Consider the following 24,742-nt stretch of genomic DNA (forward strand, 5'->3'; position numbering starts at 1 on the left):
GACAACAACGTTGTTTAATACAACAGTGTATGCTGTAGCAATAAAAAGACACACCACTGTTATTTACACAGTGGTGTCATGACGTTACCACTCAGCCTCATTTTCTTCTGTGCCTCTGAGAGCAAGTGGAAACTTTCTCACTCATGTAAACACTGGATCAAGCTTGTGATCCATCATCGGTTTGTCCACTCAATGATGTTTGTTACTGCATAAAGCCATTACCATACAGATAATCAGCTTGGTGATTCACCAGATCGTTTAGGCACGGACAACTTCCTGGAGGACCGAATGGACACTTAGTGTTTGTAATATCATGCTCAGCATGACACACGCATGTCACCACGTCCACATGGACGGTTTTCTTTGACTTTTATACGCACTGCTGAGAAACTGGTGTGAACAGCGAATCCAGTTTAACATTCCGCACTGATTTACGGTCATCGTGCTGTCATCACAGCTTTCCTCCCACACCATCTCTGACTCCGCCCAGCTGTTCCCGGTAGACTCTGTGTGCACCACGGATACAAACACACACTACACACACACACACACTTTTGACTACATGGTGCTCTTGATGACGGGAGTTTACTCTCCGATACATTTAATTCTGCTTTTTTTTTTCCCAAATTTGTTTCTTGACAAGCGCTTGCCTGTATTCGCCTCCTGTACACTATGAAGTAATAGTCACTTTCACTGGTTATTGGTTTTACTCGGATTACAAGGACACTTCAGGGGAGTTGACTCGCTTCCAGATGGAATAAAGGCTCAGACGTTGGGGGACAACATGACTTTGGCTTGGCAGATTTTTACCTGCATAGCATGCGTCGCCCTGACAGTTGTGTCTCTCTGTAATGCAGGTAAAATGCTCAAATCCTTCAGTATTATTGCTGTAGTTAGAGGCTAATAATAGAGAATAATTAGAGGCTTGGCAAAAAGTCGTTGTCACCTGTGAAAGCAAAGGTCAGTGAGCGAGCTTCCGTGACGCACTTCTCACCCTTTGATGTCACGTAAAGGCTAAAGACCTGTCATTAAAAATTATGACCTTTATTACCAACTGCAGGTTACAGCCGAACATAGCCTGTTTAACTGCGGTCTGGTAAATGAGTGAGCGTTTTTATTCCATAAATAAAATGAATTGAATAAGTAGCCCCGTAATTTTATGATTTTTGCTTCTAAGGTCATTTATATTTGTAGCCATTTATATTTCCTGTCTAAAGACATTGCTTAATTGATTAATACATTTCAGCTTTTTACAGTAAAGATGTAGACCGAAGATTTTATTTTATTTTATTTTATTTATTCATTTTTATATATATTTTGCGTTTATTTCCTGTCCCAGATGGGATTGTATTAATAATGTATTTTGCTACTAAACAATTGTACACCTGGTTTTGACAGAATGCGTTCATAGTTGGTGGCGCCTCTTTCTTGCATTTCCGCCGCATGTGAGCAATAATGGCTCTAAAACGTCATCAGCTGCAACAGAAAGTATATAAAATGATGACATATTTGTTTAACGCCTCTACATTGCGCCGAGAAAACAGACGTAGTCAAACTAGTCTCAAAGTGAAACTTCCATGATAGAGCCTAAAATCATTTGTGGATTTTTGTTTTTATGTTTAAAAACACCGTTAATCTTAATATGTAATACGACTTTGTTAAAATCCTATTTGATTTTCTCATTAAGAGTTATTTCGTGTTTACACATACACTGGACTCACTGACTTCATAACATTATAGCAATTTGAGAAATATAAGGAGACGTTTACCTCCACTGTCAAAAAACAAAAATCCTATTTGCTGTCTCATGCAAAGTTTGTTAATATTAAAATTCCAACGATCTGCTCATTTCTGTGTTTATGTGTAATGAGCACATTTTTCTGTAGCCTTAACGTGGGTATAGTAATACGCTATATGTAAACCACTTAAGTAAACCATGTATTTAAAGAAGGATTAAACATGAATCTCAGTTAGTGGCTGGCTTTACATCAGCTACCGGGATTGCTGAAGAAACACTCAAAATATCTTTATCCATATTTCATGGTCCAGTTAACTTTGCAAAAACAAAATAAGAGTCAGGGCCCCAACAACTGCAAATGACTGCAAATCACTAGATCATTGTTGTCATTGCCTTGCAGATTTTAAATTTCACACGTGGTATGTGTGAAAATAATAAAATGTCAAAATAGTTCAGTAAAAGTGATGACTTCTGGTGGCTTTTGCTGAACTGCATCAACTGCTTTATAAATGTGAGGGTAATTTCTCTGTTTTCAATTCCTGTTCTACAGGTAAACTTCCCCCACCGACAAATCTGTCACACAAGTGGCTCGACCCTTTTACGGTGACGGTCTCCTGGTCCTGGGAACAGCCTCACAATCTGCCAAACAACTGTAAAATCAAGTTTGAAATTCACCGAGTGGACAAGGAACTTAATAAAGTAGGAAACATTAGAAAAATTAGCTCCCTTCTATTAGACGGATGTAGGCTGTTAGCTGCAGATTGCATGTAGTGCACTATACACCAATCAACTACAACATTAGATAATAAATGAATGACTGTAAACTGCTTATCCTGATAAAGGGTCACAGGCTTGAGCTGATGCCAGCCGTCACTGGGTGAGAGGAAGGGTACTACAGAGACAAAATCCACCCTCACCTTCTCTAACATTTAAAGCATTAGGTGGATTTAATGTTGTGGCTGATGTGTGTGTGTGTGTGTTAGCTCCAACTGCCAACCTGTAAAACATGTTCGTTGATGCAGTGCAGACAGCTGAATAAAGAGAACTCCCTCCCTCAATTTTGAACGTAAAATTTATCTGTCTTAACATCAGTATTACTCATGGGCGGCAGTGGCTCAGTTGGCAGAGTGGCCGCCTATTGACCACCATAGGGTCGGAGGTTCGAGCCCTGCTCTGCCTGACCGTGTCTTCCCCAGCCGGTCCCATGCCCGGTAGAAATTGGGGGAGGGTGGCGTCAGGAAGGAAATCCGGCATTAAAACTGTGTCAAATCAACACGCAGACAAAATTATCTGCTGTGGCGTCTGTGAACTCACAGCTCGTCAGTATTACTCATCTGCTGATAACAATAGTCTCATGAGGCACGATAACGCTAAGGAGTGTGATTTATGTTTATTCATTGATTACTGCATCAATTTCCCAGGCTGTTTTGCTAATTTTGAAAGATCATCATGCATTCAAGTAATCTCTGGCAACCAAAACGTTAGAGCCAGTTGACTGTTAATTTTAAGCACAGTAATAATTATTAAAATAAATTATAGTATATATCCACATACTTAATATAGTAGAGAGGCATCATACACTTGGTCAAATGAGCACAGCAGCCAAAAAGACAAACAAAAATTTGGCTCTAAAATGGTACCTGCTTGCAGGTGCATGACCACACCAGTGTAATGTCATAAAGATTATCAATTTTAAGCAAGTCTGAATTAAGTACTGAAAAATTAAAGCCGCTTGTCATCATTGAGGGCTATGTTGTTTTTTTTCCAGTATGTTGTACAGACAGAATGGAGACATTTCACCAACAGTTGTCTCACAGAAGAAATGGATTCTGACTACTGGAATTACACCATTCGCACCATTAGTAATCCACACTGTGAGGGTTGGAATGACAGCCTATCTGTGATCGCAACCGTCCATACCACAAAGCCACGAGGTCAGATAAAGCCAATGACAAAGAGTTGATTTTTGATCATGCTTTTTTAGGCTCATTCTTTGTTTGACACCCTTTCTTTTTTAACTTTTCAGCTGAATTGGTGAAAGACTTCAAATGTAATTTAGACCCTAAAGGAATGAATTGTTCCTGGATCCCACTAAATCGGTCTTTGAATCTGACGCTGTCTTACAGGTGAGAATTACAGCCAAATGAATCTAGATAAAGTATGTCTTCACATTTGTTCAGCAAAGTCTTTATATTACTATATATACTATTATATCACTTTATATTATATAGATTGTCCATCAGCATTTAACTGCATTTAACTAGCATTTTAATCGTCGCATGGAAACAATGATCATAACCATCATTAGTAAATATAATACAGCAGCAGTTTGTTTTTGTTTATTTTCTAAGTGAAGTAATGATAAATGCAGAACTTGACAGCAGAAGTATTAGAACCATCCAAAGTGGCATGAACAAAAAGTGCTTGTTCTGCAGGTGTTTTGCTTTGACCAGGGTGGTGTTACTGTAAATTGCAATCACTTGGCATCATTTACCCATCTAGTGTACATCTCTGAGAACATCTAGTGGTTACTGTAAGAACTGCACCATGCATTGAAGTTATTAATAGGAGCCAACTTGAACTTAGCATTGAATTCACGTTGATGAGTTACGTGTCATATTCAAGCTAGTTTTTTTTTATGATCTCCCTGTTTTGCCATTGCAGGAAGTGTGGAGAATCTGACGAACTTATAAAAACATTAAAAGAATGTGATCGATATTACAGACATGGAATGAGGGATGGTTGTTACCTGAATGTTGACGATCGTTATACCTGCATTAATGCTCAAACTGAGGCTGCACTGAGCACCTTTAAACCTTTACTTGGTGGGTCTTTACATCATTACAAATAGTCAAAATACTGTACATTATTATAAAATGTCAGCTAAGACACTTAATCAGTGACTGAAACTGGTGGTCAGCTATACTTTTCTCGTTCTCCTGCTTATGTCCTCTTTAGTGGTGCCTTCACCACACCTGACCATAAAACAAGTTGAGAAAAACCTCCGCCTGACATGGACACCTCCAGAAGTCGCAGTAAATTGTGACTGGATATATGAACTCTGCTTCAAACGATGCAATGAACAGGAAGTAAGTGTTCACATTTAACTGATTAACCTACAGGAAATTATATTACCCCACCAATACTGCTACTATTACTGAGCTTTAAAGTGAAGTACTACCAACATTTGTTGTATATGGTATTTACAGGATTGCAAAAACATTACTGAGAAGAAAGCAGAAACGAATGAGCCCTATGACGACAACTGCTTTTATGAGTTCCGGTCCAGAGTCACCACAGGACATTATTGCCCACGAGTATCCAGCGACTTTAGTGAAATTCAAACTTACGGTAAACATCCAACCCGTTTTTCTATTCCAAAAATCTGAAAGCAACCTTTAGCAAGTACTCTAAAAGAAGAATAATATAAAAACATTTTTTATGTTACATATCTTATTTAAAGGTATAGACCATTATTACAGCACAATACACATTTTGGTCATATTTAACAAAATGTTTCTCACATTCATCAGCTGCTCTGGCTCTGGAAATGGGGAAAAACAATGTGGGTGGATGTGCAGTGAATAATTAGCTGTCGTCACAACTTACTTTACTTACTTAATATTCTCTTGTGTTTTATGCTGATTTAGATGCATTTTGTTCTTTTACTATCTGGATTGTCAAAAACACTATTGATTTAAAGTTTTTTACATGCAAACTTTGGTGGCAGACAGTAGTTTATATTGTGTTTGTACTGCTGCCACTCTGATTGCGTAAGAACTCAACTTTTGTAAGAATTTTATGCATATAGTAACATTTTAAATGAAAAAAAAAATAGGCTTGTTTACAGTTTGAAAGGTGCTGTTGTCAACTTATTAAATTGTGAACAGGTTGCTTTTGTCCTTTCGGCTTATCCTGTGAGTTTAGTTAGCACCACAATGGATCGTTTGTCCACATGTTGATTTGGCAGGTTTTTTTTACTCCGGACGCTCTTCCTGACATAAGCCTCCCCAATTTTTACCGGGCCTGGGACTGGGATGGGCTGTTGATTCTTTTTCATGAATTTCATGAAGCAAGCACTAAAAAAACCCAATTGATCTTCTAAAGATTTTGCTAGCAAAATTAAAAAAAAAAAAATTATTACTAAACAGAATTTAATATGGATGTGGAGAGTTTCTGCAGAGTATATTTATCATACAGTAGGATCTCTTCACTTGCACAGTTGCACAATGTGACATTATCTTTCACTGTCAGCTTGTCACATTATTAACATATTTTTATAGATTTTGTTTGTCCTTGATGAGTTGACTTAGATACATGTTTGAAGTTTCACTTGCATGGTTCAAATGTTAGAAGAACATACAAACTGGATTAAAATGGCTGGACTGTGCTCTGCTGGCTAAAGTGTATGTAAATCAATTTGTACAATAGCAACAGAAAGACAAAAAACAGCAGGTAAATTATGTTTTATCATTCCTTTGCCATTATTAACAAAAGTAGTGTTATTGCATGATAAAGACCCCTTCTGCTTTTATTAAAGTTGTATTTGGTGGTTTTGGTCATATAAGGAGGAGGATAATTAAACGTTTGACCCACAGCTTAACAAGGTTGACATATCTATGAGGTTGCTGTTGTTTCTTTTAACTCATAGCGAGATAATTATTTACTTTTGATATCAACGACTGTGGACAAATGTTAACAGTAAAGGTCTAACATAACGTCAGTCATGGATAAAAGGACATTTTAGCCGTTCTGTAAGGCAGAGTCTGTGTCTCTGCTGCTGGCCCCGTTAGTCATGTGACTAATGGATTAATGGAGCAATTCCAGGTCAATACACTCAGTTTTAATCAGGATATGATGTAAACAGTTTGGAGAGTTGGACCCCTCCCTTACACACAGTCATCGAAGACAGTGAATACTGCAAACACATAAAACATCATTTGCGGAGGTCATCATTATCTTCATCAACTAATTAATGACTGGTCTTAAACTAATATTGACATTAACCCCGCACTTATTATGATAAGTGCGTTTTGATTTACATTGGTTCTTTTATGAGAAAAAACAATTACATGGCAGTGAGTGACTCCAGTGAGTGAGTCTGCATGATGTAAATAAGGCTACTGGATTTGTGATGTTGTGTATTTTAAGTGTTAAACACATTTATTTTGTCCTCCATAGGTTCTAATAAGCCTCCTGATGAAACATTGACAGTGGCTGCCATCGTCATCCCGATTATTCTATCTCTCTGCGTTATGCTGTCTTGCTTATGCTTCAAGAGGTACGTTTTGGAGACAGAACTGCAGGTTTTTCTAGGCCAAAATCAAAGAATTTCAACTATCTGCAAAATTATGTTTGTATCTTTCTTATTAATTTCGCAACATCTAAACTTGTGTAAAGGCATAGCTTTCATAACCCCACAAAGCAGAGGTCACTAACATTTCTCAACAACTAATTGACACATAATTTTGCACAAATGCTCTTTAATGTGAAGAAATTAAACCATTCTCCCACCAGCAGACAAGCATTGAAGCTTAAAAGTTATGGGACTCGATGTCCTTGGAGCGCTGCATCAAGTAAAGAGGGGTTCCCCATTATCCAGCCTTATTATGACAGTAACAGCATTGTGAGGGTTTTGATGGGCCTTTTATATTATTTTGGTAGAAAGATCAAGTTGTTGCTTTGGGTCACTGACGAGCTTGTTTTGGTGTTTTTGTTTGTAGGCACCGTACCATTTTATGCCCCATAATACCTGATCCCTCAGCATTATTCAAGGAAATGATGATGAACGGAAACAGGGAGCTTAAGGTATGTTTTAGAAAACAACATGTATATTGTAAATCCATGTGTCTTCACAGATGCTCATTCCAATTTTTTTTTTTTTTGTTTCTCAGCCCACGGAAGAAAGAGTGTACACACCGGTGCCAGAATCCACTGAGCCCTGCAATATTGAGAAAGAAAACAGTGTCCCACAGCAAAACTCCTGACAAATGCAACAAACAGCAGTGCCTGCGGTGCAGCTGGACGTTCACTCTGGGTGAATGCATTCGGAATATTTACAGAGAATCATGCTACCAGGCTGAAAGGCTTTGTTTCACTGAACTGGTGTTGTCAGGAGTGCGCACAGTTGCACTTGTACTGCACTGACCTGAGTACAGTTTTGACTTCCTAAAGCAAGACTAGAACTTCCACCACTAGAGGTTGGCAAAAACAAGCTTTTGAGCCAGTGCAGATCTCGTACATTCCTGAGGCATATCATGGACAGCATAAGAATCCTTGGAGCCACTTTGAAAATGTGATTGCAGTGGCAGAAGTGGAAACAGGCCTGCAATCTGCTGATTGACCACCGAGGCGCACAGAGGAGGAGATCAGGGTGCGTGCTAGGCAGGACAGTGAGGAGAACTTCAAGTGGGGCAGCAGAAGCTGCATAAACTGGACAGTGACCTGCTAGTAAGAGGAGCTGGGGTATTCCTGGATACCGGCTGCACAAGGGTGATCAAATGGAACTCAATACAGAAGAACTGAAAGCTGAAAAGAGACTTCTGTACTGGTTCAGCAGGTCTCTTTATAGGAATTATAAGTAAATGCCAATGTGACTGCCATTATGGCAGCTAAACAATGGGTAGGAAGCAATAACCCTAGTGGTGGGAAATCCCTTAGTCCTTCCCACTGAGAGTGATCCCATGACAGCACAGGAAGCCAAGAGCTGCTTTGGCTCTCCTGACCTCCACACATGCATTAGCCCCCAAATGGAAAAAAAATCTACTTGTATCTACAAACATTGGCTTATAAGGAACTGTGGACGTGAGCGCATGGCAGATAGCAAAGGGTGCGCACTCTTGTGTTTGTGCCGGGGGTTCTTTTGTCACATCAAAGAGAACATTTAAACATCTCTTATGTGAAATTGAACGAGGAGGTATAGCTATTGATGACTATCTAAACTTATAACACAGCAGCTTCACTTTCTCTTCAATTGTTGTGTTAAAGGTCGCTGTTACTAATTGTTAGTTTGCTGCTAAAGTCGGTAGGTGGGGAGGACATGGACTCTACTGTATATAAATGGTGTTTAACTTCCCTCTGACTTTCATATGTTAAAATATCTCTCTTCTAGCTGATAACTCCACATGATGCCACTTTCAGTTTCCTTATTACGTGTCACCTAGAGGACTTTTTCAGCTAGAAGCAGACATATGTTTTATATAGGGAAAGCAGATGGAGGCTTTATCCCACTCATAAGTAGTCAGGTTCGTATATATTGTTATAATTGTGTCAGAAATATTCAGGCATTTGGCCTCTGTTCATCACCACATTTTAATCTGAAATAAAACACTCATTTGGTAGCAGTTCACTGAAATTCTCAACATGAGATGCAAAGAGGTGTCTATGCAAGAGAAGGAGGCCATCATTAGGCTGAAAAATCTAAGTCCCGGACCAGCAAGACAGCAAAAACATTGGGAGTGGCTTATATAGGAATTTCAAACATTTAAAAAAGAAGGGATTTAAATGGCAATATCAAAAGACAATAGTGAAGAAGAACCCTTGATAATGCTCAAGAACAGAAAGGCCAGATTAGACAGTCAGACACAGATTCTTTGGACTGATGAAACCAAGATTAACTTATAGCACTTATAGGAAGCAAAGCTAATAGGAATGAAGGCAGAGAGATCCACAAACAAGCAGCTTCTGAAAGCAGCTGCAGTAAAAGCCTGGCAAAGCATCTCGAGGGAGGAAACAGCAATTGGTCATGTCCAATGGGTTCCAGGCCGCAGGCAGAAAGGGTTTTATCAAAGTATTTTATTTAGAGACAATACTTATGTTTGTAATTATGTTAGTCTGTTCCATTATGAGCCACCAAACTCTATGTGTGTGTGTGTGTGGGTGTGTGTGTGTGGGTGTGTGTGTGTGTGGACGTCTGTATTCCGGAAAGGTTAATGCCAAACATTTATCAAAGCCCTTCAGATAGTAAAACTAAAAGTGCTGACTGTGTTGTCATAACGTGGGTGTTTTCTTTCATATTAAATGTTGGTGTCCAAATGCCAAAAACCTATACCGTTATCATTTTTCCAATATTTATGAACCTGAGTGTACTGTACATGTACTCCCTAAACTAAAACCATGGGAAGGAAGTTTCATCACCCTTTAATCGGTTAAAGTGCACATTAAAATGAAAAGCACATTGCTGCCAATAAGGAAATGAAGTGACCTGCTTGAACAATGATGATGTCTGGACTTCAACCTCTGGAAGCCACATGTGTGACGTTTTGTTTTTGTTTTTACAAGCATTCATTTTAGTTGCATTCAAATCTGACCTGTTTGGTTTAAAAGCTCCTTTCAACCTATTTACCGTTTTGGGAAAACAGCAACGATGCTCGATCCAGTTAACAAGACAACCTTCCTTCCTTTAACTGAAACCTTTATCTGATGCTATTTGGTCATTTTTGGGTGTTAAAGGCATTAATTAGTCCATTTGGTCAGTTTAAAGGTAACATCGGGACTGGAGCAAAGGACAATTTACCATGAATATTTGGCTCCTATAGTGCTTGATGAGGGGTTTTCTTACTTGAATAGAAATTAAAGTGAAAGTGTATGTGCTGTGTGCTGTGTGGCTGTGATAAAACTCCACTGTTTTAAAGCAGGTCCAACTCTAGTCTTGTTTTTTTCTGATAGTTTAGCTGGGAAAACTGACCTTGGCAAAGCTTATCCAGCTTATTTGAACAAAGAAGGGCAGGTCACAGCTGGAATGCTGAGATATGGTATCTGGAAAGAAATTAATGGCCATAAACATTGATACATAGCTTAATCTGCCAATTTCTTCTGTTAACCATTTTGTAAAAGAGCTGCAACACTTAAAGCACATTTTTTTTGTTACCTTGCTACCACAGCGGGGTTGTGGTAGCAAGGTAGTCCAGACATCCATCTATCCAGAAACATCTTTTAACTCCTCACTGTGGATTTAGAAGTGTTCGAGGGCCAGTTTAGATATCCTCTGCAATCCCTCCAGGATTCTCCCAGTCTTTTCATAACTAGTTTCTCATTTTTTCAGTTTTTAACCAAAGCGCATGATGATAGGTGAGGCTTGGAATGCTGACTGTTTGGTAAATTAAAAGGTTTGCCCTTTAGCATGATTTCCTCATATTGCTAGCACTTCCCCAAAGTGCCTTTCAGTCTCAGGCTTATGCTTAGTTTTACCCTCATTCAAGGCCCCTTCACTTGGGGATTCATTCACTCCCAATCTTAAAGGGAACAATCCATTGTTTTTCTGACAAGCAACCATTGTCTCATATGTGGAGATGCTACAATAGTCCAGTCCACACTACTTAATCCACTAATATAATTATCATAACTACTGTGATGTAGGCTGTGCTCGATTTTAACAATCTGTCTACGTTGTAACTGGACCTGAGCATATTTTTATAAATAAAATGTTAAAACAAGGAATAACAAGGTGAAGTCAGACAACATGCAGGATGAGCTGACAAATCCAAGAGAAACAGCCAAAGGCCATGTGCCAAAATGGAGAGGATCTATGATAGATAACAAGCACAGACACAGACAAATGTGGCTCAGGTTAAAATGTGGAAAGAATAACGATCTGCAAGAGTGGTGAGTCAGAAACATCAGAAGGCTTTAGAAGAGACAAAAGACAATGAATTGTGGGCCAAATAAACATCAAAGTAGCCAAGATAAGCACCCATGTACATCTTTATTATTGCTAACGATGTTACGATATTACTAACAGGATACGTGTTTAAGTCTCCAATGCACTATACTTATTCTATACACTGGTCAAAAATGCTTCTATCAAAACAGTAACTGAATGTTTTACTATAACATATTACTGAAGCACAGTTACGCACTGCATAAACTGTATGAACTGCATCTCAGCCGCTTATCCTGTCCCGTGTATGAACTGCCACCACGGACTTGTGGCAGTTTGATTCCCACCCCAACAAGTCTGTAGATGAAACTGAACTTGTAACTGAATACTGGAGTTTTTAACTGATAGACTAGAGCTAGTAAAAGTGGGAAACAACATGTGTGCTGAGCTCACTCTGATTATGGAAGCCTCGCAATGGCTGCTGTCTGAGCTCAAAGCCGTTCTCATTGAACACCCAAGACTGTGCATCCTTCGTTAGACATTGTTTTCATGGTTAAGTTTGCGGATGACATAACCATCCTGGGATTCATCAACAACAAAACCCTATACAGGCAACTGGTGAGAAAAATTACCATCTAAGGAGAAAGGAATGGTCCAGAATGCATAAAATATTAGAGATCATTATGTTTAGGAAAAGATCACCCTCTTTGCAGCCCCTGACCATAAATGGGTCTGAGAGTGTTGACAACTTCAGGTTATTGACTTTGCATATTTCCAAAAGCTGATGGGTTCCACTAACACTATTGCCAAATAAAAATAATAATTCTGGGTAATTATAAGGACTATTCATCTGACAGATGCTCACATAACATAGGATACAACCTGTGATACCACAGACAAGAAAATATAAACACACACAACTGAAAACAAAGTTTATCTTGTCTTTGGACAGTCAGATAAAATAACCACGCTGTGGTTGTCGGTTGATGTTTCACTGAGCAAACCAACTGGCGACTTTTCAAACATCTAACCAAGCAACGCTACAATATTTTGACTGAATTCTATTTTGGCTCACTTTGACCTCATATTTGCCTCAGTTATCTACAACAAGTCAACAACTTCCTGCCAAGTGTGTCTCTAGGTCAGCGATTTCATAAATCAACATCTACAAATCAACATCTAATTAGCAGCAAAACAATAGTCCAAGCAGGATGGCTGTAGTTTAGTTTTAGGCAGTTTTTTATGGATCACAGGGTCAGTGATTTGACTCCTGGTCTATTTTGGCTACATGTCAAAGCGTCTTTAGGCAAGTCACCGAACCCAGAGGGTGCACCTTGCATGTCAGCTGTCATCATGTGTGTGTGTGTGTGTGTGTGTGTGTGTGAATGGGCGAATGAGAAGCAACATTATTAAGTGCTTGGATGAAAGTGCTATATAAGCAGACCAGTTACCATCTCAACAATGATTTCAACATATTCTTTTTTTCAGATTTGTCTAATCATTTAGCTCATCATCATTTACGGAATATAAAAATGCATATGAGAAATTCAAAAGGGAGAAGTTGGGATGACCGTGTCCCCTTGCTGCCCACAGAGACAAATAAATACTAAAAGTGTCTTATAGTTGCTCCTTAAGTGATATAAAATGCAAAAACGTGACCTTTATAGTGTCTATTTGTGACAAATTCCCTGCACAAAATAAAGTCATAAAGGTTTGTCATTGGTCGTGCACGATTCATATTCTGAGGTGGAAAGTAGGCCACAATAAACCCTAAGGTGTGTCTCGGGTAGGGAATTATCTTCCATTACATTTTTTTTTCTAATTACAAATGTATAGATTAAGAGAGTTTTGTATTAAATCATATTTACATTTTAATGGGCCTTTCTAGACACATGTTCGGGGGTAGAAATACAAAAATGCCTTTAACGTAAAAGAGAAAACTTACTACCATTTAAGTAAAAGGTTTTTAAATGTTAAAAAAAAACCACACACACCACCTGTTTAAGGAATTAATTAAGTCATTAATATAATTGCATGCATGAAACCGAAAGATACGATCAACCAGTGGCTTTATGTGGGTGAGAGGGGAACGAACCTTCCGCGGCTGTCACGTCACCGAGGACCGTTTTAGTGGACGTGTCCGTCAGTCTCAGAAGAAGGAAGCGCTCCGCCCAGCTTCACACTCCAGTAGTTTTCGTGGCTTCGCTTTAAGAAGCTGGAAGCGAAAGAAGATTCAAACGCGGACTTTTGCCTTATTCCTCCCTTTTCCCTGTTGTTTTGCCAAGAAAAAGCCTGGTGGCCGACTTCAGTAGCGGGGGCAGTTAAACCAAACTCGTCACGTCAGCAAACATTGTGGGAAAATAAAGTGTCTTAAAAAGATGAGAAGAATGTGTCAGAGTTTGGATTTGTTCGTTGTGAGCTGTCTCTTTGTGACGGTTCAATCCCACACAGGTAAGGAAACAGGTTTACCTAACTGTGGTGACATTTTACTAGCTTGTTAATTTGTTATTAACTGTCTCCTTAAAGGAATTTTCGGACCTTTTCATATCCTAACATTATGCGAGTGGTTCCCAGCAGTGACGTCACGTATTCTGTACACTGTTGAGCAAGAGACAAACAAAAACGATAAATCTGTAAAGTGAGAAAAGAATTACTACTCAAGTCTTTTTTGACAGCTTGGAGTTTAGCAGCAGTGGTAAATATACACATACTCATGCTCAAATGCAAGTACTTGCCTAACAAATACCCCACTACAAGTAGAAGTATCGATTCAAATTTGTTATATAAATAAAAGTACAATATACATGCTCTAATATTTCAAGTGCAAAAAGGAAAAGTACTCCACACTAGATTTGTTTGATCATTTCTCAAAGGACAGCAGTGCTGAAAATGAGAGTATTCAATATTACCGAAACATCAGTTGGTAAAGGTGGAGCTGACTTGAACTACTTTTATATGTACTCACTGCTGCCTCATCCATAATAAAACATCAGCATTTATTAGTTCATAATATTTATTGAAAGAAATTTGCAAAATGTAAATAGTAACTAACGCTCAAAATAAATTTAGTGGCGTAAAAGTAAGATATTTTCCTCTGAATTGCAGTGGAGTAAAAGTTACATAGAATGGAAAGTACAAGTACCTTAAAATGTTACTTTCTACTTAGAGGGCTGTAGCCATTGGTGTTTTTTCTCAATCCACAACAACATTTTTTTCTCTTGCAGAGTTTAGCTCCAAGCAGCACACATGTTTTCCAGCAGTTTATTCCTGGTGTTGGCATTTGAGACATTTCCTTAAAGCAGAGCATGTACAAATAATCCCAGTGGACTGCTTTAAACAATCAGATCTTTTTTTTTTGTTAATTATAAATAAGCAAAGTATTATTCATGATGTATTCATATCAATTTTCTGTCTTTTTCTTTACCCAAGGCAAAACGTTACCGCCACAAAATGTGTCCCTAAGGTGGATAAGTGACTTAAAGGTGGAGGGTTCCTGGGCACCACCAGAGCATTCAGTTGAAAATTGCAAATATGAAGTGAATTTCGAAACTAACGAAGAACATAGCTTCAGAAATATCTCTGTGAGTATGCATATGATTCTTTAATCATTAATATGTAATTATGTTCAAAAGCTAATAAGCATGTTGTTAAAGAAAGTTTTTAAGATCCCCATTAACTATTGCTTTTCTTACACTGTAACATGTACAATACAATACTTCACCAGTTATTATAATAAAATTTTTCCTATACCTTTGTTGAATGATATCAAATACAACCTAAAAAGCTCCCCACTCCCAACATGTGATTGAATTGCATTTTTATAAATGCTGGCTTGCTCAAGCTGATGATCTACAATGCAGGTGTAAGTTTTCTGCCAAAAATATATCAACAGGAATGTACAATGTCTGTAATCTTTCTCTATTTGTTACCCAGAATTTGACAGAATTTTCCAAGCCCTTAGACTGTGTGATGGAAGGAGGATTTCTGCACTTTTCTGTTAGGAGTGTTTGTAATGGTAGTCGTAGTGAAGCAGCAGTTGTTAACATCACATACCCAGGTAATTGTCTTTCTCCTTATGAGACAACAAAGAAATTACAAAGAAATTAAATGACTAGACTCATTTTTGGGGTTTATGTATATGTGTCCCTTTCACTCTCAGAGCTGGTGAAGAACTTGAAGTGTATCCTAACGTCCTCTACACAAGCTGAATGCTCCTGGGAGGCAGCCAGTCACACCAATGTCACGTTTTACTATAGGTATGTTGTTTTTTGTTGTTTTTTTTTTCAAATTTTTGTGTTTGAATAGGAAAACAATACTGGGATGTTATTTTTTTTTTTTTGCTCAGATCAACTGAAACTCAACTGTTACACAGTAAACACAACTAAGCTGTATTACAATATTTCCTGATACACTGTGGTTTCCCTTAGTTTTTTCATATCAAGCCCAAGTGGAAGAAATAATGAAAGAGTCAATACAGTCAAATTTCTCATGCTTTATTGCTCTGCTTTGTACTGCGTCTGCACAGGTGTCAGATAAGTGTCAGTTTCGGTTTTGGCTTTGTGTGCTGACTATGTGAGGCTTATCTTTTGAGGACGGGTCATGTTTAAAAAAGTACAATTACATAAATAGGGTAAATTATTACCTTATACCACCTGTAACCAAACACACATTTGCATCATGTTTCTGTGTATGCAAAACATAATTGTGTTATATTCTTATAGAACTCTTATCTCTCAGTGCACAGTTCTGGTGCTGCAAATACTTACTACAGCTTCAGTCACTACACTATAGTGTCTACTACATCAAGTGTGTTTGAAAATGCATCAGAAAGTAGTCAAAGCCTAATGCACTTTTTAACTTTTGTTTAAGGAACTCAAAAATGAATCTGTGCCATGTCTTAGTAGTATAGCTTCAGTACAGTCTTTTTAAACCAGAATTTGCTAGGTTTTAGTTTGATCTCACTGCTGTGACAGAAATGAGCACTAGTTGTTTTGGCTGGACTGAAGTGAAAATGAGGAGAAGTTGAAGAAGTTAATCACTTATGGTTTAAAGGAACGTCACAGAAACTGGAAGGGAAATGGTTTTAATGGGGATTTTAAAGAAGTTTCTTACCACACATTCTACTAGGACTGAATTGAAAATACTACTACTATAATATTACTTACTTACTACCATATTTTTTTGGAAGCTCATGGACTCTACTAAACAGGCAATTGGTGTATAACCTGTTCACATTAATGGCAAACATATACTGTATGGATTACAATACCTCTGGTTAGATTATTATATTAATCTATTCCCTAATTAAACAATAAACCCTTCTTTCTGTGTTAAAAGGAATCTGACTACTTTGAAGTAATGAGTTCAAACTGATATCCTTTTACAGGGTGGTGGGTAAGAAAAATAATTTGTTGCTTTATATTTAGAAGACCAAAGTGGTATTGATTTACTCTACAAAATATGGGTAACAAAATGAATAAGCTTTCTTTTTTGCAGTGCTTTTTTTTGTTTGTTTGTTTGTTTTTGTTTGTTTTATTCATTTTTTCCTCTCGGTCAGGGTCTGCGAGCAACTTCAGGGCAAATTTGGGCCTACTCAAACAAAAAGCGTTAAATTAACAACCCTGCTCTTTGTCTTTTAACAGGTATCTTGGGAGTTCCGATACTGATGAGTTACAATGGTGCCCGTCATACAGGAACACTGACCACATGACGACTGTTTGTGATCTGCAGCTTGAGGTTGACAAGTTGAAAAGAATTTACATTGTGTTTAAGGGAACAGTGGACAACGTACTTGTCAGGAATACATTCGACAGAGACCTTTTTCATAATGGTATGTACCAAGCAGTGCTAATTCAATAGGTCCATGAATGGAAGATTCTGTTGAAATATGTTGTGCTTCCCCAATTAGTTGTTCTCTGTCCTTTCTTGGAAATGTTTTATCATTTATTGTGGTGTGAGAATGGATGTGTGTGTGCTTGTGTAATGTGGGGTATGACACAATCCAGAATGTACAACACACAACGACTATAGCATAGTGTTTGTGTGTGTGTGTGTGTGTGTGTGTGTGTGAGAGAGGAAGTGTTTAAAGAGGCCTTTTGCTTTACAGTTGTTTTCGGTTGGATACGACTGGAATATAGTTACAAACTCTCTGAAATGTCTAATTTCATACAGTAAGATTACCTCCCCTTGAGTGGAACGTTACTAAAACTGGTGACAAATTCAATATTACCTGGAATCCACCTGACATAACGCTGAAACTGGAATACATAATTAATTACACTGAGTGTGGTCAACAAAAGGTAAGAGACGCAACAGTACAACATGTAGATACCTATAATGCATTTAAACTTACACTGTGACATGTTTGGTCAGTTTAGTTTATGTAAATTGGATTTGTCATAACAATTTAAATTCTGGATTGTATGTAATTATAAAAGGGAACCACATTAAATAGTTCTGTCACTGAAGTATCTTACTTTGAAACGCAGCTGTAAGAGTGTATTTAGTGTCTGTGGAATGTTGTAAACAAAGGTTATGTTTGCTTTAAAGGTTTTATTTGTACAATTGATGTTGGAAGCATGAATAAGGTGCACTGCCGTACTGTATTGCATTTCCTTCAACAGCTTTAATAATAATAATAATAATAATTCATTTTATTCAAATTGTAAATTGCATTGCCTAGGAGCGGTTGTTATAGTTTTCCATATCCATATCTATTGCAGCATATATTTGAGTAGCCTCTTTTAAAGTTGTGCATTTGTTTTCACAGGAAATTATCATAACACAAACATCAGCTACTTCAACTCAGTTGGCTGTGGTGCCGCACTGTTCATACCGGATGACTATGAAAGCAAACTGTAGTTCAAAGTGTAACAGGGTTACCTTTCAGATGCCATGGAGTGAAGAGAAGTATTTTGGTATTGTCATCATCTTTATTGATTGCAAAATGTTCTGTTTGAAGCCACTGCATGTAGGATTCGAAAGTTGAGAGTAATTCCCTTCACAGACACTGGGCTTAAATTGTACATGAACATTAAACTCTATAACCATGTAACTCCATCTCACTTGATCACAATGTCCGTTATGCTTTGCATACAGATGCAGACACTGATACTAATGCACTGGTCTCCGCTGCCATTATCATCCCTCTGATGTTCGCTGGCCTGGCCGCCCTGGCTTTTGTGTGTTGCCGAAAGTATGTAACATCTGCACCTTTTTTTTGCTTGGCTCTACTGATTGCAGTCGTTTCCATGTTGCCTCTGACATTACACTCTCTTTGCACAGGAATAAGGAAAAGGTCTTCCCCAAAGTACCACAACCCCGGGACCTCCTCAGCGAGATTTCTGACAACAACAATAAGGTGACAATGCATTTTGTCATTTTGTCTCTACAGTGTATAAAGCTACAAACAACTGCAAGTTAGTTTAGCGTACAAACACCGAGCATTGTAAAAACAGCACATTGTCAAGAAATAGTCCGTCCATCCATTATCTTTTACGACTTATCCTGTCAAAGGGGGCTGGAGCCTGTCCCAGCTGTCTAGGGCTAGAGGCGGGGAACACCTTGGACAGGTCACCAGTCTATCTCAGGGCCCACACAGACAGACAACTTTTTACATTCTCACCTACAGGCAATTTAGAGTCAGCAATTAACCTAACGTGCATGTGTTTGGACCGTGGGAGGAAACCCACGTAAGCACGGGGAGATCATCCAAACTCCACACAGAAAGGCCGCAGCTGGCAGGTAGATTCAAACCAGTGACCTTCTAGCTGTCATTCTGCAGTACTTACAACTCCACTGCTGTGCTACCCGTCAAGAAATAGTCCACCACAAATGTACAGTGTGTCAGTTGAGTTTTACACTTGGCTTCTTGCTCAGGTTAAAAACACATAAAATAAAGTTTCTTTTTTTTTTTCTCAGATTTCTGTTCGCAACCTGTACACCCCAGCCGAGGAAGAAGAGAACTGTAAAATCGCTCTGGTAATAGATCCTCAAGTCAGCAAACCAAACTGCTGACATAGACACAACTTGTGTCTGAAATAACTTCAAGGCCTCCAAATGTTTGAACAAATAATCAGGATACTGTGCTGTTTACCTGATGAATCAAGAAGATTCTTGGGAAGATGTTTTTTGTGATAGAGTGTCTTTACTTGTTAAAATACTCAATGGATGTTTGTGGAAGGTTAAATTAGCCAAAACACATCTCTGCTCAAACCTCCATTGAAGAAAAAAAAAACAGTGGCAACTACTGCATTTCCATGCAGTTTAGTTTACATATTGCTGCAGCTTAAATCAAGCCTAATATGGCTTAACAAACAACCAGCACTTCCTTTGTTAGATGAAATCAGTTATTTAGTATATTTGTCCTTATTTGTCTTTATATGTGCACAATAATTGCACCATTACGGTTTCAATCAGGAGAAGCACAGGTGAAGAGCTTTAGAGATTCAGCACCTAAATGTATTTTATTGACATGTTTGTGTACACTGTAGAAATGCAAGAGGAGTCTTTGGTGGTTAGATGTCAGTACAGGAATGTTTTCCAAAGGAGTCTGGGCACTTGGTGCTTGGTGGTGGTTATGGAGGTAGCTAAAATGTGGAGGGAACAGACCAGTAGAATGCTGAATCTGATGAAAAGTGAATGTCTTGTGTTATTAATGAAAGAGACTAAATGCATCCTGAAATATATGTGACACAATTGTGTTTGCACTAAATGGCCCTTGGAATGGAGTGTTCACTTTTAGAGAACATCTACATTCCAGCAATATTGAATCAAGATTGAACTGTGTGATTTATATGATCAGAGTTTCCCTAGAATTGCTGCAGCAATATAATTTTTTTAATTTTATTTATTTTACTTTAATTTTACAACATCACCTAGTCGAATCTTTTAAGAGGATATTAGGACGTCCTGCTGTTATGTTATCTCATAGTAAATGAAACAAAAATGTGAATACATATCAACATATTACTTATAACCCTAATGATGTCATTACCACTGTGGAAGTGTTGTCTTTGAAATATTCTGTATAAGTTATGGAGTTTTATTCACCTAGAATGCCTTTTAAATATCTGGCTAGGCACAACAGATAAGCATTTAATGATTGCTTGACTGTTTATCTGTCGGGAATTGTTCCTGGAAAACAAACTAGTCCAGAAAAATAGAATAATCCACTGCAAAGACTATGCAAAACTCAGAGCATTGTTGTCTCATGGTTTCATATCTGCTGGGACAAAAGCCAGCAAAGCTTTAGTAACTATATCAAAATATTTCCAGGTCTGCAGGGTAGAAAGCGCCTGCTCAATGACTAAATGTAAATGTAAATGTATCTTCATAATGAAATCCTGCTTCCCAGTAACCAGCGCTCCACAAGCAGCTCGATGTGAAGCCTATGAAATACCACCATTGTGTACGCTACTATGGGCTATATGCAGTGCTTAAAGATTCTCAAACCTGCTGGTCTTGTGATGGAATGTGATCGCTGCTGTTCTGTGATCGTTTAGCTCTGGTTAGTTTTCAGTAGAGGGAGCTTCATTAGGTCCAACAACATCTGTTAACATATTGATCACTGTCAGAGCATCTGTGTTTTATTGCATTCGCTCTCTTGAGAACAAAGAACAGCTAAAAGAATGTGTAGAGCGGTCGTCCACCGATCCAGCAGTTGTTGGTTTAATCCCCGGCTCCTCCGGTCACGCGTCAAAGTGTCCTTGAGCAAGACACTGAGCCCCAACTTAGTTGCTCCCGGTGAGTGTTGGCCAGCTGCATAGCAGCTTCCCCATCGGTGTATGAGTGTGATTGTGAGTGTGAATGGGTGAACAAGAAGCAGTGTAAAGCGTTTTGAGTGCCAGCAGGTAGAAAGTGCTACATGAGGGCAGACCAGTCACCATTCTAAAACTCTTGTGCTTTTTTGTATTACCTTCCACCTTTGTTTTATGAATATGAACTGAATGAAGCTCTGGTATATACACCAAGCTATCGATATTGGTGCTGTACAGTTTAAAACTGTTTCCACTTGGAATGTTTTCCTTACATACTTGGACTCACAAATTGGAGGTTGGACATTTGTGAAAAATGTACTTTTGCTACTTCTTTTAGTAGTTTCTCATTGAATTTTGATAAATGTCATTTCTGCTCTAAAGGTCATTTGCTTTAGCTTTTAAACCGTTGGAGCCAAGGTGTTTTTGAAAATGTTTGGTTTTACCATGATGTGCCACATTTTGAAAAAAATGTATATCACCGAACTAGACATGTAAGTTGATCCCACTAGGGTGATTGCTGACTCTAGAGGGTTTTTTTTAGATCCAACATATCTGTTTTCAGACATTACGCATTGGGCATTCAGTTTTGTGGTCACATTTTTCACAAATATTTGTTTATCTAATCAGTTAACTACAACCCCAATTTAAAAAAAAGTGGGACGATGTGTAAAATGTAAATTAAAAAAAGAATGCAATAATTTCCAAATCTCATCAACCCAGAGTTTATTTCCAATAGAACACAAACAACATATCAGATGTTGAAACACACACAAATTTCATGGGAAGTATTATCTGATTTACAATTTAATGGCAGCAACAATTCTTTAAAAAGTTGGAACAGGGTGATGTTTGCCATTGTGTAACATCCCCTTTTCTATTAACAACTGGCTCTAAACATATGGGAAGTGAGGACAACAGCTGCTGGAGTTTAGGAGATGAACGTTGTCCCATTCTGATGCAGGAGTCATCAAGCTGCTCAACAGTCCTGGGCTTTTGTTGCCAGATGTTTTAATTTATGATGCACCAAATGTTTTCTATTTGTGAAAGGTCTGGACTGCAGGCAGACCAGTTCCGCACCCCCTTTCCTGCGAACCGATGCCATTGTGATGGATGCTGTATGTGGTTTAGCAGTGTTTGGTTGAAATATGCAAGGCGTTCCCTGAAATAGACATTGTGTGGATGGGAGCATATGTTGTGCTGCCCACACCATAGACACTGATACACCCAAATACCATCAGAGATGCAGGCTTTTGAACTTAAGACAGTAAAAAGCTGGAATGTCCCTCTCTTTATTCTACAGGACACACTGTCCATGGTTTCCAAAAAGAATATCAGATTTGGATTCATCTGACCACAGAACAATTTTCCATTTTGCCTCAAGCCCCATTTTAAATGAGCTTTGTTCCAGTGAAAACAAACTTACATTTGTGGACTGCACTGATTACTGGAAGTGTTCCTGAGCTCATGCAGTGCTGTCCAGTAGAGAATCATACCTATTTTTAATGCAGGGCCACCTGAGGGCTCAAAGAGCACTCGCATACATTTTTGACCTTCGTCTTGTCCTTTGCAAATCATTGCGTTCTGTATTTATTTACATTTTACACATTGTCCAAATTTGCTGAGCAATTGGGGTTGTAGTTAAATGTGCAGTGCTCTGTGAATGTATCATGCAGTATCATCAGCTATTTAGCCAAAGTTTTCATTTCCAGTATGATTACTCTGCATTTATTAAAGATACTCTTTGAGATTTGGGATGGGCGCTTTTTAAAAGCGCTGTTTATGAATTACCACATTTGTTCTTTATTTTTTTTTTGTGTATGTATAATTCTGTCATATCAAGTTACAGGAATTTTAAGTAATAAAGTAATGCAGGTGAACATTACATTTTACAAGCTGGAGAGGAAATGTCGTGAGTTTGTGACTTCTCTGAAACACACAGTTATTAGGGTGCAGACTGATAATTGATGTTATCAGGATTATAAGAATTTTATTGAATTTAATATGAATTTGACTTTGACCACTAATGATGACCATGAAGAGTCACATACTTGCTTTGATCAACTATGCATCATCAGAATGGGAACAACATATACTGTATCCATATATAATATGGAAAAAAAATAATAAAATAAATAAAAATAAATAAATAAAACTGGTCCAACTGCAAACCAGTGAACATTCCTATCTAACAGAACTTTCAGACTGCATTCCACACAAATATAGTATAGATGTTTGCGTGTGTCACATTAGAGGGAAATGATTCAACACTATTTCAGAGAAGTTTCGGTTCTCCTTGTACGCAGAGTAACAACACAGAAAGAACTTCTTAACAGTTGTAGACTGATTGAAGTGTAATAATTTGTTAAAAGAATATCTAAAGTTTGAAGAGAAAAGAATATTTAAAATTTGTCAATACCCCTGTATATAGTGTGTCTGCACATGACACTTTTCATTACTCAGATGTTTTCCCTGCAGTGTAATGGTAACAAGTCAAAGTTTGCATTACCAGTGTGACTGACTGATAGATTTTCTGGTGTAATTTTTCAACATGCTCCCATTGGCCTACGTTGTTAGCATTAATGATACACTCCAGATGTTACTATTCACCATTAGCAACAGCATTAACACCACCTGGTGGTTCTAATATAAAATGATGTTTTTTTATTAAAAAATGTTACAGGACTAATACATGTATCATTATGTGTTTACTACCAGTCGACACACAAAGTGGATAAAATCAGCGCCATCTTTACCAAGAGGAACCTTTCAGCCCTATTTTTTATTGATTACTGTAAATGATTTGCCACAGTTACCATAATCAATATTATTTAAAATACATTGATTTAGTTGTGGCATACGTTTACTTATGTAGTTATAAGGAAAATGTAGATAATCGGCTTAGTATTTTTACTTACATAAAAGATTTAAAGTAGGACTTGAAGTGGAGACTGAGCTGTACATGGAGCTGTGTAGCTACTGAGAGTGGCCACGCTGACCCTTGCCCTCCATGATATTGTTAAGCCCACCAGTTGTCATGTTGAGGCTGTTTTGTGCATATTGTCCAAAATTAGTGGAATGGTACAATTATATCTTACAGGGTGTAGATTAATTTATGTGATTTTCAGGGCGAATACACTGACACTGCACGACTAAGGATATAATCTGCCTGGTATTTGACACATCGAATGCCCATAAGTATAAAAACTTGTTTCCCTACATATTGAATTCTATAGGTACTAATTAACATCATCCAACATACAGACACCAACATCTCCACAAACCAGTTGCACAGGACAAAAACCCCGTCATGAATGTCCTTGACATGAAAAGTCTTTCACAGACAGTATAGATTACATGAAATGAAATCGTGTCAGACTGTTGCGAAGGGCATGTGGTTATCTGATGCAATGGTTGTGTAACCACACAAGGGATGTTCGAGTACTGCAGCGTGTAAATGACGTACTGTACATCCACGTGTGGGAGAGAAACTGTGTCTCAAAAGACACAAAAGAAAAAATGTCGGTAATAGCCCAAATTCTATTTACCGTACACCTAATATCTTGACGTGGGCGAACGACACCATTTCTAGTAGGGATATTAAGCATCACCTGCTGTTATTGCCGTTTATGTAAAAGACGTTTTATCTCT

General features: G+C 38.1%; 2 protein-coding genes and 1 long non-coding RNA gene across 4 annotated transcripts in view; 2 read left to right on the forward strand and 1 right to left on the reverse strand.

The window, feature by feature from the left end:
- The window catches only part of LOC137137516 (uncharacterized), a 36,127-nt gene extending 22,573 nt beyond the window's left edge, over positions 1-13,554 (reverse strand). The window contains exon 1 of the long non-coding RNA XR_010915734.1: positions 13,432-13,554. This is a non-coding gene — a long non-coding RNA (uncharacterized lncRNA). The remainder of the gene's footprint in view (positions 1-13,431) is intronic.
- LOC137137513 (interleukin-13 receptor subunit alpha-1-like) lies at positions 520-10,380 on the forward strand. 2 transcript variants are annotated; one of them, XM_067523867.1, is made up of 10 exons: positions 520-857; positions 2,289-2,437; positions 3,507-3,672; positions 3,765-3,864; positions 4,403-4,563; positions 4,697-4,827; positions 4,948-5,089; positions 6,920-7,019; positions 7,462-7,546; positions 7,633-10,380. In XM_067523867.1, the coding sequence occupies exons 1-10, from the start codon at positions 785-787 to the stop codon at positions 7,723-7,725; spliced, it is 1,200 nt and encodes a 399-aa protein (XP_067379968.1). In that variant the 5' UTR covers positions 520-784; the 3' UTR covers positions 7,726-10,380. The 2 variants fall into 2 exon arrangements, with proteins under 2 accessions (XP_067379968.1, XP_067379969.1); XM_067523868.1 differs by lacking the exon at positions 2,289-2,437.
- On the forward strand, positions 13,534-23,776 carry LOC137137514 (cytokine receptor common subunit beta-like). The gene is made up of 10 exons (XM_067523869.1): positions 13,534-13,787; positions 14,766-14,917; positions 15,270-15,393; positions 15,496-15,592; positions 16,979-17,166; positions 17,508-17,635; positions 18,106-18,253; positions 18,435-18,531; positions 18,621-18,696; positions 19,257-23,776. Exons 1-10 carry the CDS (start codon positions 13,715-13,717, stop codon positions 19,350-19,352), a joined length of 1,179 nt encoding a protein of 392 aa, XP_067379970.1. The 5' UTR covers positions 13,534-13,714; the 3' UTR covers positions 19,353-23,776.
- The last annotated feature ends 966 nt before the right edge of the window (positions 23,777-24,742 follow it).

This window comes from Channa argus, chromosome 12, assembly GCF_033026475.1.
Source record: "Channa argus isolate prfri chromosome 12, Channa argus male v1.0, whole genome shotgun sequence".
Classification (NCBI taxonomy): Eukaryota; Metazoa; Chordata; class Actinopteri; order Anabantiformes; family Channidae; genus Channa; species Channa argus.

What these genes read in the sequence shown, in the direction of transcription:
- LOC137137513 (XM_067523867.1), top strand. Translation starts at nt 785, where the DNA reads ATGACTTTGGCTTGGCAGATTTTTACCTGCATAGCATGCGTCGCCCTG. An exon ending in CCATACCACAAAGCCACGAG is followed by an intron (nt 3,673 to 3,764) that starts GTCAGATAAAGC and finishes TTAACTTTTCAG; the next exon opens with CTGAATTGGTGAAAGACTTC. An exon ending in TCTTGCTTATGCTTCAAGAG is followed by an intron (nt 7,020 to 7,461) that starts GTACGTTTTGGA and finishes TTTTGTTTGTAG; the next exon opens with GCACCGTACCATTTTATGCC.
- LOC137137514 (XM_067523869.1), top strand. Translation starts at nt 13,715, where the DNA reads ATGAGAAGAATGTGTCAGAGTTTGGATTTGTTCGTTGTGAGCTGTCTC. An exon ending in GACGGTTCAATCCCACACAG is followed by an intron (nt 13,788 to 14,765) that starts GTAAGGAAACAG and finishes TCTTTACCCAAG; the next exon opens with GCAAAACGTTACCGCCACAA. An exon ending in ATAGCTTCAGAAATATCTCT is followed by an intron (nt 14,918 to 15,269) that starts GTGAGTATGCAT and finishes TTTGTTACCCAG; the next exon opens with AATTTGACAGAATTTTCCAA.